The 16,866-nt window shown below is 33.9% G+C and overlaps 1 protein-coding gene and 1 long non-coding RNA gene across 2 annotated transcripts in view; one reads left to right on the forward strand and one right to left on the reverse strand.

Annotated features, from left to right (window-relative positions):
- The window catches only part of LOC132905983 (uncharacterized), a 214,074-nt gene extending 197,676 nt beyond the window's left edge, over positions 1–16,398 (forward strand). Inside the window, exon 6 of the mRNA XM_060957795.1 lies at positions 9,807–16,398. Coding sequence (XP_060813778.1) covers positions 9,807–9,892 — 86 coding nt within the window. The 3' untranslated portion in view covers positions 9,893–16,398. The remainder of the gene's footprint in view (positions 1–9,806) is intronic.
- Positions 1–16,866, reverse strand: part of LOC132905988 (uncharacterized) — a 58,464-nt gene that overhangs the window by 4,428 nt on the left and 37,170 nt on the right. The window lies entirely within an intron of this gene.

The following is a 16,866-nucleotide window of genomic DNA, read 5'->3' on the forward strand; positions in this document are numbered from 1 at the left end:
TATTTTTCTACATTATATACAGTCTCTATCTTTACATTCTTTAATTTTTCATAAATGCACAAAAACCCGAGTTATAATAGTTACTGCTTTAAAATTTTTCAAAATCTGTTTATAAATTTAGGAGAACCTTTCGTAATCTATCATATGAGGATAAAATATTCGAAGCTATTGAACCACCTTATAAATATAACGAGAACTATATTTTGTTAATTTTTTGACGAAAATAACCATCGAAGTATACGCCCGAAATTAGCTAATCATCATCGTGTTAAGTCAGAATATTTACTTGAAATTTATAAACTGTATGCTGGATATATAAGTGATAGTTGATTGAAATTTATTATTATTTAGAGGATGAATATTTGAAAATGTTATTTTTTAGATATTGGCGCTATTTAACATTAGATGTGTATCACTTTAATCCATTGACTGCTACAGAATCATGCTGTTTCGGAATAGACAATCAGCTATGCAGCGGTAAACCAGAGTTATTTGGGATAGGCAATCAACTATGCAGTGGTGAACCGAGATATCTCACGTGATGCGAAGGGAAAGTACGTATATGGGTCAACAGTTGCAGGATACCGCGTTATTGTGACCAGTGTATTGCAGAAAATCCGGAATTGTTGGAGTATCGGCACATCAAACATTTTAGTAGCCGTATTATGCTCGAAAAAATTCTAGATATGCAAAAATTGTTATGTCACGTTTGCGATGATACGAATTACTATTGGTAACAATCATATTGTATTATTCCTAATATGTTTCAAATATACTATAATATTTTTAAATGAGGTTTCATGAAATACATTAGTACATTTACATGACACATTTGAATTTTTTGAAATACTAATGAGAAAAATACTGCATTACGTTAATTTATTTTTTTCTCTTTATCTTTCACGGAATATGATTTAATTCTGTAATTATACAATCTTTTACACTGACTTTTAAAATATAGCATGGAGACGATGATTTTTTTAGAATTTTCTAAAACTTTTACGTGCGTTCCCATTCATCTCATATTTCGTGAATATTTTAATGGTATCGTTACTATGTTACACTTTCTACATGAACAGCATAGTTTGCAACATATGAAGCTGCGTTTAGATTTTAATTGCAAGTACTTGATTCATATATGGAAGGTTGTGTGTAGAAGATGTTTCACATGAACGCGATCGTAGCTCAATAATTGAAAATAGAAATAAATAACACACAAATGAAAGTTAACTAAGTTAAATACTACAGGTTGCATTCGCGTCAAAGATATTTCTATCAATTTAGACCCTTCCTAATCTGACTTATAATTTAAGAATTAACGAATTGGGAGATAAAGAGATGCTTATCAAGCGTCAGAATAGTTCTACAAGGTTTAACCATAAGAAACACCAATTTTGTTATTGTATATTTGCTTCTAAAAATCAATTTACCTATCGTACCTATGGCAATTCTACAGAATAAAGTCCTTGTGAATTAATTTATCTATAATTTAACAATTCAATTAGGACCTTATCTAAAATAAACAACTGTCCAGTAAAAACCAGATAATCGCTATATCCTCTATGTAGCTCTTTTTCCTACTCCAAAAACTATAATAAACTTAAATAAAAGAAGTTTATCTGAAACTCAGGAACCACATATCGACCATAAAGAAACACAAATTTAATTCGACTGAAATTAAATTACTATAACAAGAAACGAAGTCATCATTGGACAGCAATCTAACAATTTGCTATGTTACATCGATATCGTCGTCCCTTGCAACTTTTCTTTATCTCATAAAAACATCCAGCGAGCGTACAAGAAGTTCACAACCAACAACAGTGGAACTCTCTTCGAGTTTTCTATATATATATTCTCTTTTCCAATAGAACAGTAGCCACGTAAGATTCAGGCTCGTTGAGAAACTTGTCCCGTAGAAGATGCCGACTGTCGAGTTCTTGGCGTGGTCGTTTCGAAAGTTCGCCTCTCCGTGTGGTCCTCCTCTCTCTTGACCCCTATAAAACCACTGCCCCTCCTCGTCGGCTAAGCTTTCTGTCTCACTCGTGAACCCTAACCCTCGAGTCGCCAAGTCTTCATTCCACTGGCTTCGCGAATCTTTTCCGGAATCCCCGGACGCTGATCTCACGTGTACGACGATCAACTAAAAGGGAGAAAAAGCTTGAACGTCTTTAGATCTCTCTTTATGGACCCTGAAGATTGCGCGATAAATCGTTAATGGTTTTCAACTGGTCGGTTACATGCGTACGTGAGCCATTTTTTGCTCTGTAATTCTCTCTATTTACAGGCCTTCCGGTTCATAATATCGCGATTCTTTCACTTTTTCCTCTTTTGGAGAGAACAGGATTTTTATATGTGATACATGCGAGTGAATGAGAAATATTCGTCGATTGATTTATAATGCACAATTGAGCTTCAAATGAGTAAAATGCATTGGTTGCGATAAACAGATAAATTGGTCAAGGTGAAATGAATTTGATTCCCCAGGCGAATGAAATATAGAAAAATTTGAACTCGAATTTATACGAATTAAATACATTTGTTCTGTCAAATCTCTGTAAATCTCTTCGATCGTACCCACCACCGTATCCACTCAGTATAATGTAAAAATAAAAATCATTAAAAATACAACGTACCTATAGGTAGAAAAAGGATTTGGAACTTAGATCAAAAACACGCGAAAACTGAAAAAGCAATTCGAAAGTGGAAATAAAATTCATTCTACCAAACAAAACAATCAACACTTTTACATACTTCTTTCCACTATTAAATATAACAGAACAATTAAAATACGCAAAAACGCGATATGCGCAGTATTATACGAGTAAAGCTTTTTACCTTCGTTCGAATGGCAAGTGGTCTCTGAAAAGAGCTACGAGTATCACGATAACATGCTTCAGGAACGCATGCTTATTTCAAGGGCTTGTGATAAGTTTATTCAACATACAGAGGCACTCGACGAGTGGCGTTCGCTATCAGACTTTGAATACTTGATTATTCAAGCCATTTTGCAGCTATATACATTTGACTATCTCGCAAATGAAGCTCACGAAAGAATAATCTGTTTGTTAATTCTTGTTGTAAAATATCAATCCATTTTCACGGGGAATTTTAATTTTCATCATTATAATGAAAATTATTATGCTTCTTGTTTTCATCTGTTTTATATAATTAAAATCGTCAATTAAAGTTAGTATAAAAATAATAAAAATAGATAATAAAAATTGCAAAAGTTCGGGCAGTTTGCGCTCTTCTACCTTGTTATAATAAGCTGTACATCATTAACATTTCTACAAGTAAATAAAATTAGTAGCCATAGTACGCATAACGACCAAACGCTCTCCGATCGACGAACAATTGTGCAACGACAATATCGGCCACGTTCGCTTATCTGGAGAATTGCTTCGCGCTATGCAACAACGGCCATCGGGAAGCAACCGCGTGCAGATAGATACGGAAATATCCTAGTGCAAGGTATCGTAGATAGGCGTCTAAATGCTCGTGTCAGTCCACTTACAAGCCGTAGGCTGAGAACGCTATCGCGTGATTGATCGGCGATGCTTAGCGTCCGTGATTATCGGAAGTGTCTCCACGTCGATTATTTTGACCGATGAGTTAGGGGATATCGAAAGGAATCACTTTTAGGGGTTACTCGAACGTGAAGGAATCCTCGGCCCGGTCAACCTGAAGAAAAATCTATATAGGGATTCCCTCGTTCGGCCACGTCGCCCGAGTAATTGAGGCATTTCTCTTTTCCTCGAGATGGATCTTTTATTAGCTTGATGCGAACGTGATTGATCGAACAAAGGATGGGTTTCTTCGTGCAGGTACTGAGAATGTGTAAATTCGCGATATATCGATTTCATAGATTGTAATTATCAACACGATTTATCGATTCATGTTACGTTGACTGATGTCCCTGGATCTAACGATCGCAACTTTATATCCTGGATGCGTTTTGATTGGCGAAAGTTTGATAGAAGATGAATGACTCTCGTAGGAAATCGTGTGAAGTAATTTGTATCTATGTACTTAAGTGGCAATATCTGGGCATATATTTGATATTTAATATTTGTAGATTATTGGACAATAATATTCGATGTTTGAAAAATATCTCAAAGTTGAGATAAATAATATTGAAGCAGACATTGTACATATAGTTGACGATAAGTCAAATTTTCTGTGTCAAAATCATCAACCTCTCTGCGAGTACTAAGACTGAATTTCTATAGTGAATCATCTCTGAAGCGCTATAAATAATCGTAATTTTTTAATTCGCATTTCAACACAAATATCATGCGCAAAACATAATGCAGCAATTTCAGCAAAGTCATAGACATTTCGCAATTTCTATCCATCATAAAGGAATCTAAAAGGTTTTATTAAAACGAAACCGTCGATATTCGGTGCTGTTCAAGTGGAATAACAGGAAGGCTTATACAAAAGGAAAAGCGCAGAGTGAATACGAAATAAGACAACGCGCGTTTGGCGCTACGATGGTTCCATAGCAGCGTGTAAAATTGCAGACCCGGTTCATTCTGAGAATCTCATTCCAGCCTTAATCTCACGTAATTTGCAAAGTTATACCTTCATTGCAACCGTCTAAAGCCACCTTTTTTTCTTAACTATCTATATCTCGCGAGATTTCCACCCGTTTCTCTGAGAGGTGTACGAACAGGGAAGCTTGCATACAATACACGCGAACGTGTACGCGATAGCAACAACCCTTTAGTCCTTTACCTCATATACTTTAAGTAAATCGTTTCTGTAAAACTTTCGAGGACTCGTGTCACGAACTTTAGAATGCCGGGTCATGAAGTTGTCTAGAGAGTTTTTATATCAAGAACTCTCCCGGATTTCCCTGCAACTTAAGCCTCGTGCACTTCTCAAAACGCACGGTCACTTGAATTCCACTGAAAAGCTCTTACCGGAAACCCATAGAGCAATCTTGCAAGCTGCTTTCACATGTACATTGCATTTTTATACGTTACCCCGACAATTTCATCGACTACCCTTGAAAATTTTTCCTGCACGCTCGGCGCGGCCGGAAATATTCTACCTCCGATACCGAGCTGTGTAAACAAGCGAAATTTTCTATTTAAAAACTTGTAGATAAGATAGACCCGTTTGAAAATTTGATCGATATTTATAATTAATTTTGTTGTTAATGTAATGGAATGTTTAAAATATACGGGATATCTCTTTCTTTTTTATACTATTTCCTTATTTCAGAAGTTTCATTTAGAACAAGAATGTGAAATTTTAACTAACAATGTGTTATATTTCCGGAAACGGACACTTTAAACCCTTGGAGCTCTTCATAATAGTGGAATAATTTATTTTTATATACTGTTCAAAAGCTTAAAATGAATGTTCATGCATGACATGTAAATTTTTAATACTCACAGAAATATAAAATTCATTATTTCATTGCATTAACATCTACACGTACGTATATATTCAAAGCATGGTACAGTATACTGCTGTTAAAAGGAAAGAGGAAAACCTGTAATTTTTGCTTATACTTGAACGCACTACTTTTATTTCTTAATACTTTTTTTACCATACAATGCAAAGATACGTAATTTCGTGTAATTTAGCTGGAAAGCAGAATTCGATACTACTGATTAACATTGTTTTAAATTACTAATTAAGAAATTAATATCTTTATTAACGTCTTGTTGTAAAATATTTTTTGCATTATTTATGTAACTTATTTAATATTTTGATACACTAGATGTCGATTGTTTACGCTTTTTAATCTAACATCTTCTGCTTCGATTACCTATGAATGAATAGCTTTCAGAATTTAATTAAATTTACTAGCATTTAGAGTTTCTGGCCACTCCTTAATAGGATTATGAATTCATGAAAAGGACAGACGTAAGACCAGAATTTAAGATTATAGGCGGATTTCCTAGATTAAACGTCGGTGTTACGTCCTTGCCTAATTTTCTTACATGTTCCTGTGTAGCAAGTTTCTACAAAACATATACAAAATTTGGAAAATTAGTTTAAAAATACTCATTAGCTTTTCGACGTTATACACCTACATACTCAACCCATCAGCCATCTTTTAAGGAAACAAATTTAAATTTAGATGGCATATTGCGTTAACTATTGTGAAAGAAAGAGTATTTTTAAAGTCTTTCGTACAAATTATAACTTCTGTAATCCTGTAACTTTCGCAACCTGCGAAAATTTTCATATTTTACCAACTTCAGCGCAATTTATAATATTCCCAAATTTCCCAGCAAATATTGGTATTTCTATCGCGTTTTAAAAATAATGGCAAGCTTGGGAATGATTCGCTCGACTGTTTATCAAACAAATTTTATATATATAATTTCCTCATAAATCGTTAAAGCAGTAAACATGCATAAGCGGTAACATCAATTATTTAACAAACATATGCATATGTGTTCGTTAATTAAGAGTTGCTGATACGCATGAAATCTTGCAAGACTAATCTCCCAATTTATTCCTGAAAATCACATTCATATATGGGATATTTATATAGGATAGAACACGGATCGCGGATTTCAATCACTTTGAAATATGTTGTCAAGGTTAATTTCCTGACTCTTGTATACACTTGTTCATAAATACTAGAACACCTGGTGATCTCATACAAAACATGGTAACTGAACTAGATTATCGCAGAAACGATTAATCGATCATGCAACGATTCATTATAGTCGTTCGTTATAATCTAAGTTACTCCTTCATTCATTATAGTTTAAGACATCTATTCATTCATTAAGATTACCGTTCATTATAATTTAAGGTTTCATACGAGGCATTAAATTTTTAAATCTTTATCAATTTCATAATGACACTTCTAACTTTGAGAGTGTTATAATACATGTAACTAAGACTGTATATTTGATTCTACACTTTAATATCGATTAATACATTCATTTTTGACGCATATAGCTTTTTAGAAAGGAAAGGTTTTTAAATTCAATATATCTCTCAATCAATTCCATATGAAATCTGCTTTTCATTTGATTTCAGGATTAAATATATGTTTGTCGGACATTTTTTCCGGGAATTTGCAGAATATTAATAACATTAGTTATATATGTAGACTAATATTAATAAAGTTAAATTAACATAACAACTGGACTAATATTACAAAGCATAATGGGTTTCATATCTATTTTTAAGAATCTTGTACCTTCGAATCCATCAAATTATTTTTTTCCTTCAACTACTTTATATTAAAATACATCTTCTAAGCCAGAAAATTAAACAAAAATAGATTCATCATATTCTTCTCGCGTGATCCTCATTTATTTCTATCTTTTTAAGTCTTTCGTTGAAATACACAGAAAGAAAAACGCAATAATCGCATTAGTAACATTGCTCAAACGAATGAAAACGACGCACCATATGCGTCGGTAACAAGAAAAGTCTTAGTATTAACAATGTAAAGACCTTGTTCGTAATTCGTTTCCTTATTAAACGCAATATATTTACGTTCGGATCGAACACGTTTCTCGAATCCGTTCAAGTAAGGTAAAAAGGTATCCATTAGGAAGAAGATTGATACGTTAAGAAAGAAAGCGGGTTAGCGTCTAATTCGAAAGCAGTCGAGCTCGTTCCTTTCGGGTCCCTTTCCCATCAAATCCCCGGCACCAACGTTACAGGAATTCGTTCGGCTTCTGCAGTCGCGGTAATTTCATTTCGTTCACACCGGCTCTATTCGCAGGCTGCCATCGTGTTCGTTGACTCGTACGTATTACTCCGTGGTCTACAGAATTGTTTTTACGAAATTGACTTTTCCCTCGGCCTTCGGGCACAAAGCGGCCAAGGAAAGAAAATCTATTGGCGTTCCGTTTAATGCTCGTCCTCCGCGACGCTTTCCACTTCGGCTACCACCGTTTATTACATTTCAATATTCCGATGTGGTTTAATCACATTACCAAACTTCGAACCGTACAGAAATTTGTAGAAAATGCTTTTTGGATAATCTCCTGTAACCATTAGCATATGATAATGCAAACCAACGCGAGCAACGGAAAAAACGAGAAACGAAAAGGAGAAGAAAGGAGAGCGCGACGTTAATGGCCTGATCTGATGAGACTCGATGACAAACTCTGCATTACATACACAGATTCTCTTGCACTTTAATGTACATTAGTGCTTTCGCGTGATTATTTTCAATCGATCTATTTGCGTATCCTTTAGTGATAGCAAGTTTTATTTCGTTTAACTGTAACCTCGAATTCGTTATTTTAACTATCTTTATTCTTTGCTGAATTATTTCGTGACTGTTGAACTGAAAAATAATTTATCATGTTCCACATTTTCGTTGCTATTGTGCAGGTTAAGTATGGTAGTTTAAAAAATTATGACCCGGATTCTTTTGCAGAATAATTTATTGACTAATAATAGTGAACTGAGATAAGTGACAGGTTGTGGATTATAGACTTCAGATGCTTTGATTTTACGTCAAAAGGAATAATCAGTTAGCTTGTAATTTATAAAATTAGTTTGTATTTCGCAACTACTGGCAAAGGAATATTTATATAATATATATTATTAATCTTTTATTATTTTCTATTCTATTTTATTAATATTTATTTAATATCTGATATTTTATCACCATTTTCATTAATTTTTCATTATTATTATATTATTAATCTTTTCAAACTTATGACTAATGTCTATTTACTTATATATCATTAATATATATTTCTTAAGGTAATTATTTTGTCGTAGAAATTTATTCTACAATCGATTTAGGGGTAGTTTAGAATCAATATAGCAGTAGTTCGATATGCATAATCTGAGCTGTTCACGAATACGCTTAAAGGAATTAGATATGGCAAGTTTGAAATGTCATCATCCTATGTGTCTCTCCATTGATCATTTCATCGTCAGCCCCTGATGATACCAGCGGAATGCCTAGTACATATTTGATTTTCGTATGCATCGCGTTCGTAGTCGATAACACACAGTAGTTCTATCGACATGAAAATCCACCAATTACCGTTTCTATCGACGAACGCAATATCTATTCATTAAGTTTCAAGCTTTTCCAATAGACACGCAGTACGGTCGTACTATCAGCTTCTGCATTTGTCAGTTTCGATTCAATATGACTTGCATCAAATCTATTTGTTAGAAACAGATTGTGCTATATAAATCATTGTACAAATTAATGAACAGAGGAAACGTTCAATTAAATTAAATCAGAATGTTATAAATTGTTTTGCGATATATCGCTGTCGTCTGTCTTTGAAGCTTCAAAATAATCTGTTTTTAGTTTTAAATTAACATTATCATACAATTTTCCACCAATAGATTACATAACAAATAGTATAAAACGAAACATATAACGTAACGTGGAAGATCCACGTAAAGGTTTATACAACCTACGCTATTTTCAAAAAATTAATGGAAACAATACATAAAGGTCTGTAGTGACATTTTGATCAAAGTTGAATTAACAGTAAAGTACGGTTTTACATTCGCTGTGGATGGTTTTAGTGTGTGCAGGTTGCATATATTTCATCAGAAGATAATGTTGAAGGCAAAAAGCAGCACGCTAGATATTTGAAAGTTATGGAGTAATAATTTAAAAATTTAATTTGAAGAGCAAAATCCAAACTATGCGAAATGTATTTTAAACCTTTGTTCGTTTCCGTTCAATTTCCCGAAATCCAAAAGGCCGTTCAGTCAACTCATCACACCCACAACAAGCAGTTTAGATGACAAGTACACACAATAACCGCAAACCACGAGACAAGACAACATAATAACATTGCGCGTAACGTGCATGCGCATGTGTGTTCCAGTGACCTCCGAGAACGGAAGCGAAGCTCCTACGGCCATCTATTTGACGATGCTGATGCTGTGTATGCTCCAGCTGTTCCTGAGATAGTCACGATACGCCTGAGGCCACGGAGAGGGAGTCCATGGGCGCCGCACCATAAACAGCGCACTAGTCAAAAGGAGGAGCAGAAGGAAAGGGAAAGACAGCAGTTTAGGGGCTGACCGAATCGGTGGCGGGAAACCAAATAATAATATTGTTGAATCGGCATTGGTATCACGTGTTTTTTAGCGTATTCGGTTCGGTTTCGTTCAAAGAGGAATCGAATACCATCGCTTTCATTGTTACATTTTACGTCGTATGTCCCCGATTAAAAATCGTTCATCGAGATCGTGACGATGCAGGACACTACACGGTTTATTGATACGCTTATCTCGACTTATCGGATGATATCATCGCGATTTATTCGAGAACGACGCGATGTCGTGAACCGGTTCTCGATTCGAAGTATCATAGAGAAGGGCTGATATTCAATTTAATAGCACAGAATGAGATCAGTAATTTTCAGTTTTCAATGTATCGATACTATTTTTTTTTTTTTTTATATTTACTGTATCGATATTAGGATTACATCAGCGATTTACTGATAAGCACCATTTTGTAAAGAAGAGTATGATATATAGAATTGATAGAAGAAGTGATAGAAGTTTATGAGAATTTTATTATCATTTGATGAAAGTGAAAATAATATTAGAAGAAGTTATTGGATATATAAAAGTCTGCAATTAAAGTCAGTTTAGTCCTGAACTGCAGATATCCATATTTTTGTCATTCATAAATTCCTCGTTAGATTGTAATCATGAAATAAAAATTCAGAATTTCAAAGATTAGTAGTTTGTACAGTCAAACTCCATTTATCCCAGCTCATTAGGCAACATCATAATTGATATAGTATTTCCCATTTATAATTTGTCGTTCCTATAATAATAATTCATTTTTCCTCCAATTCCCACTAGATAAAATTTCGTTCGAATAAATAAAATCGCTATACCTTTATAGTTAAGGATTACATTTAACCTATATATAATATGAATATAAGTACATCAAGATTAGTGTAATATCACATACCGTGCTATTAAATGGACAACAGCCTTAACTCACGCACGAGCTCCTCGTAATGAAAAGACAGTTATAATGTAATTCGTGTTCGATCGACAAATGCTCAAACAAATTCCGCGTCCGATAAGTAACGAACAACCAATTGATCGTTCGAGGACAAGGTCGAGAGTGGCTTTGAAGTGAAAATCTTTTGCTTGCGTATCGCGTTTCCGCTTCAAAGGATCCCTGTCACAGATATTCTATTCCGGTTTCCATCACGAACGTTGCAAAAAGAACACGTAATTGACGACGAGACATAGAGAGCCTGATTGGTGAAATATAAGGTTTCAAACAAGGTATAGTGGTACAGGAAAATATTTGAACACTTATAGAAACCTTTTATAAATATGTTGTATGCATTGTGTAAAACGATTTGAAATTTCATTAGCACTATATTAAGACACGAATGTCATTATTCTGGTGAGAATGAAGTTACAATACATTTGCTATAAACATATATTTAGTTAAAAATTAGTATATAGCATGAATAGTCACCTTCGACACATAATAAATGTTAAAGATGATAACTAGATGTCGAAGCTTGTTAATAAAATGAATAATTGTCTATTTAAATACTTTTGTGGACTTTGCAAAACATATATTTACACTAATTATATTGTATCTTCTATGTAAATTTTTTCATTTGTTCCCAACTTTCCCAATATAATTACGACAGACTGTCTCATTATAGTACTAATAAAATTTCGAAACGTTTCGTACAACACACATAATTCACACGTATTCATAAAAGGATTCTACAATTTATCGAATACTTTTATGAACTACTGTAGAAATTGTGTTCAAGCACTACATCATTCTATTTCGTCCTTCGATGAGGGAGGACAGACACGATCGAATGTCCTGCCATTATTCCACCTAAAGATGCGTGTCATGCCGCGCTCTACGTCATTCTATCGTGTTTATTGAACCATTGTCCGTAGACTAGGTGAAGGACCGGAGATGGATGCTATGATTTTGATGCGAAGGGACTAGTCAAGTGGCGCTCGCCAGACTCCTAACTTTTCCTTTCCCTCTTCTCTCTTGCGTGTCCCACGTAGCACAGAAAAATGCCACCTACCTTCGTTTCACGTCATAACCATGCTTCCATGCGAAAATATTCGCGGTACAAGGTATTCACGAGAGGAACACGCGTGTACAATAACACACATGTTTGTTGATACCGTGCAATGTGTGTATGTGTGTGAGAGAGAGAGAAAGGTATTTTGGGAAATGTGTAATAATCGAGATTAATTGATGTGGTACAGGGAGCTAGGTCTTAATTTGATTTATTTCTGGGAATATTTTATGTGATGTTATTGATTTGTTATATGGATTGATTGAAAATTGCATTTTGGATACATTGGAAAAGATCTGTGTTAATTGTTTTACAGTTTATAATAGTACTTTATATTTAAATACTTTGATTTCTCGATGAATTGTGAGAATAAAATTTCATGGTATACGATTAAAGGATCTGACTACGGGATCTGTTACAAATGTTATAAGAGACAATTACAAATATTATACAGATGTGTTAGAAATAGCCGGCGATAAGTAATTCAGAACTACAAATTTTTAAATACAACGTAAAAATTATTAATAAAAGATGTTAAACTGATTGAAATTATTTTAAGCTTCTATACATGGAAATACATTTTGTTTAAGAAGAAAACGGGATTCTGCGTCTAATATCTAGTGTTGATTTTACACTTTCGCTTTTGGATAGCGAAATGTAGGGGAAATATATATTTGTTTATAGAAGGCTTATCATTCTTCTTAAATTAAAATTTTGTTACGTTCAAAATATCTTCTCCCTTTATATTTCTAATATCTTTTAATCGCCAATTTTAATATTAAGTTTCAGTATTTTAATGGGAAATTATATTTCGTTTAAAAAAACATCATTTTCTACGTTCATTAGTATAATATTTCTTCCTGCCAAGCAGTATATATTTACATGTATTTCCAATTTTTGCCTTCAAAAAAATTTCCAATCAATCTATATATCGTTACTGTCAAGCGCAAAATAAAGCGGTTTTTACAAATACTGTAAGATCTCACTAATATTTACAATTTATGCTATAAATATTTCTTCAATTTTAACAGGGAAGCGAATATACCAAATGATAAAGTTACTTAAAATCCTGTATAATACTAGATATAGAACATAGAAACTAACGAACAAAAGATAATTAAACGAAACAAAAGCGTAATTATAAATCACATTGAAAGTTGCGCCAATTATCGCGTAATGGTTATACCAAATGAAGAATTGTTACAATATGGAATGGACCGTGAGACAAGGTTTGAAAGGTATCCAAAAATGCGCAATATTTTTTTATGTACCTTTCGGCGTGTTTGCTCGAATATTTTCTGCTTGCCAACGTATAAGTTGTATCAACAATCAAGAGCTTTCGTTTCATGCAAAATGTTTCGCAGAATACGGAAATTCGAATATACAGTGACTCTCGAAAATATTTGAACACCTATTATGAAAAACTTTATGTGTATAAAACATTTTGATATTTCATTAGCACGATAATGAGACGCGATTGCTATGATTATATTACTAAACTTTGAAACCGATCTGAAAATGTATATAGAAGTTACAAGATATTTATTACGAACATATATTCAATAAAAAAAATTAGCATACAGCATGAATAGCTATCTCGAACGTGCAATAAGTATTAATAAAAGATAGTCCCATTGAGTATCAAGGCTTATTAATATAATGTGAACAAATGACTGTTTAAACACTTTAGTGACGTCTGCTAATGAAATTTCAAAATGTTTCGTGCTACGCACATAGAATATTCATAGATGTCTACAAGTGTTTCAATAGTTTCCGAGCCACCGTATTTGGTTAAGAAGGGTTAGATCGATAGTTCGATTGTAGAAAAGGAAGCGGAATTTCAAGGCTGAAGTAGAGACACAACCCCCTCCCACATGTCTCTTTTTTATTAAAAGAAGTCTAAAATTGCTGAAGGATTCCATGCGTCTGTAAAGCGTCCACGTGCCGCGTGTTTCTCCAGCTTGCGGATAGGAAAATCGTTCGCGTTATTCCATAGACATAGAAAACGCTCCTTTTTACCTACGTGCATATGTAACCAGGCCGGATCTTCGGCAAACTTCACCAAGCATTTACGCGGGATGTCGATGTAAAAAGGAGAACCGGTATACACAAGGATAAGGCGAAAGAGAGTTTTATTCTTCGAGAGCAAGTGTATCGACAACAGCCAAAGCTACGCGTATGTAGTGTCAAGCAAGATGAATTGACGTTAAGCATGTAAATTCTCAACTGTATATAAAGCATTGGAAGAATGTAGCGCGGTCGACAAAGGTATCGTGAAAATTGATGGCAGGGGTACGCGTCAAAATTTTTCATAGAGAAAATATACTTGCGTTTTCTTAGAAATTTCTATAGATGATCACGGGCATATGTATTTTAATAACTTTTGGAAATTTTTGGTTCGAAAGTCGCAGACGAATATGTGTAACTGTATACTGTGTTTCGTAAGTATAAAATCATCTAAAGACCTTCGACTTTTATATCGTCCTCTGGTGGTAACGTAATAAGATAACGAAACGTACTATGTTTGAAATCGTACTGAAAAATAATGTAATTTTTTCTCCAGGGAAAGATACATTACGTCTCTCTGTAAAGGAATATGATTATTTCACTGGAAAACTAGATTATTCTCGTTTTATAAGTATAGAACCAAAAAAAAAAAAAATATTGAAGTCAAGATACCAGACACATAAAATGAAATTGTAACATTGTTGGTAATGTATGGATACCTCTCCATATCCAATAAGTGTTATTGTTCGATTTTGAACACTTCTTATCAGATCTTATCGTATTATACCTTATACTTTATACACATATAGGAATCGAAGAATTGGCGATACTGAAATGGTTTTATAAATCATTTGTTATGAGTCACAGTATAGATGGAGCATCTATTTTTTAGCGACTTGTATAGCGAAAAATTTACTTGTTTCGCTTGTTTTATCAGGATAAAGAGGTTAGTCGCCGGATAGAGCGGATTGCGAGTGAAATACATCGGATAAAATGATCCTTTTTATATTAACCGACAACGCGGCGTTGTGCTTACACGGTGTGCGCCATTTCATAAATTCTGTTCTCGTTTGTACACAATTGTATCTTTCGTCTACCGGCCGTATCCCCAGTACCGGTCGGGGGTTACAAACGTACACGACTCTGTATAGGGTTTCCGGTAGATCCCAGCGTAAACTTAACTGGTAGATATTTTTCCGTGTGCAAGAACACGGTTGGAAAAAAAGTGAAGAATAAATTTTTGTAAGTGTACATGCGGCTTTCAAGAGAGATGACGGTGAACGCGAAGCAACTATGGATTTAACGGAAACAATGGATAAAATTTGTAGAATAGATATACCAGAAAAATACTCCGATGTACGTTCAGCTTACGAAGAAGTAATGCTACAATGTTGTAACGAATAGCTGCCATGTTACATATTTGAAACGAAAAGTGAAACTTTACATTGTAAAATTTCGTTGGAAATATCATTTATACTGAACAAAAAAAAAAAAAAAGAGAAGAGAAAAATCAAATACTCGCGTTTGACATTCAATCAACGTCTTAAAATACCAAAGAGATATTTGTTGTTGCCTTTTTATTACGTAAAACGCGTTATTTTTTCTTTTTTTTTTTTTTTAGTATAAAGAATTACTTTAACATGGTTGTACGTATTATAAGGAAGAAAGATCCAACGGTTTCGATTAAAACTGCCATTATTCATAACCTGAATGATATATTTCCAGTGAAGAAGTTAACGCATTTCGTGTTGTATCTATTATTTCCGAAATTTGCTTAATCGTCGATGAAACTTCCTGTATTTCCATTTAAAAGATCTAGAAAAATTTCCAGAATTGAAAAAGTATTTAATATTGATATAAGAAAGATGTACTTTTATCGAAATCGGCGATTAAGTGATAATACAAGAGAAACGCGAAATGTGTTGACTTCACTCAACAACCATTGTTACAAGTAATGACTCCCTGTATAAATACACTACTGCTCGAATGTATTCGGACACTTGCTTATTTTTAACACGATGTTTTATGTAATTAAATTACAGATGAAAAGAGCAGCTGAATTTATCTATTATATTATTATTGTGACAGCTATCTTAGAACATTATGAAACGATAAAATTGTAAATTTGTCGTAAATTGTACATTTGTAAAAACTAATATGCGACAGCAGAATTGGTATCTGTAAGTATCAAACTTTATAGACCGCTTTCGTTATTTGAGGTGTTCTTTATCTTTAAGTTGTTTAGTTATTAAGCTATAGACCGTATAAAAGAGGTTCTTAATTCACATGGTAATATTTAAAATTGGATATATCGATGAATTGCATATTTAATTTGAATAAACTGTTGCTAAATTTTTAAATAAATAATTTAAATCTACACGATCTCTCTATTAATTCCATAAAATGATAATAAACATGCCTCTGGCCACTATTTTGCTTCTAATTTATTCACGCAACTAACACTTACTGTTAGCTATACATTTATTTTCTAATTTCAGTTGCCACAAATCGTCGAAGTATCCAGATACTAACAAGCAGTAGTGTACGTCGTATTATCCCTTTTAAACCTGCGTATCTGCCAGAGCAAATTTATTTGACGTTTGTTGCTCGTTCCCTAAGGAGGGATTTACATGTTACCGATTACGATGGCGATTCAGCGGACGCCCGGTATAAAATTGATCCCAGGGAGTAGAGCCGTCCGCAGGCGAAGGGGCCACAATTAACTCAAGCCAGGATCTCTGTACCCTCTAGACATGTCGAAGCTGCCAAAGTTGCGGAAGGAAGTACGACGTCTGCTGGGCCAAAGTTTGCAGGACGAATACCGCGCAGGTACACCACCTTTAGG

The sequence above is a fragment of the Bombus pascuorum genome, chromosome 4, assembly GCF_905332965.1.
Source record: "Bombus pascuorum chromosome 4, iyBomPasc1.1, whole genome shotgun sequence".
Classification (NCBI taxonomy): Eukaryota; Metazoa; Arthropoda; class Insecta; order Hymenoptera; family Apidae; genus Bombus; species Bombus pascuorum.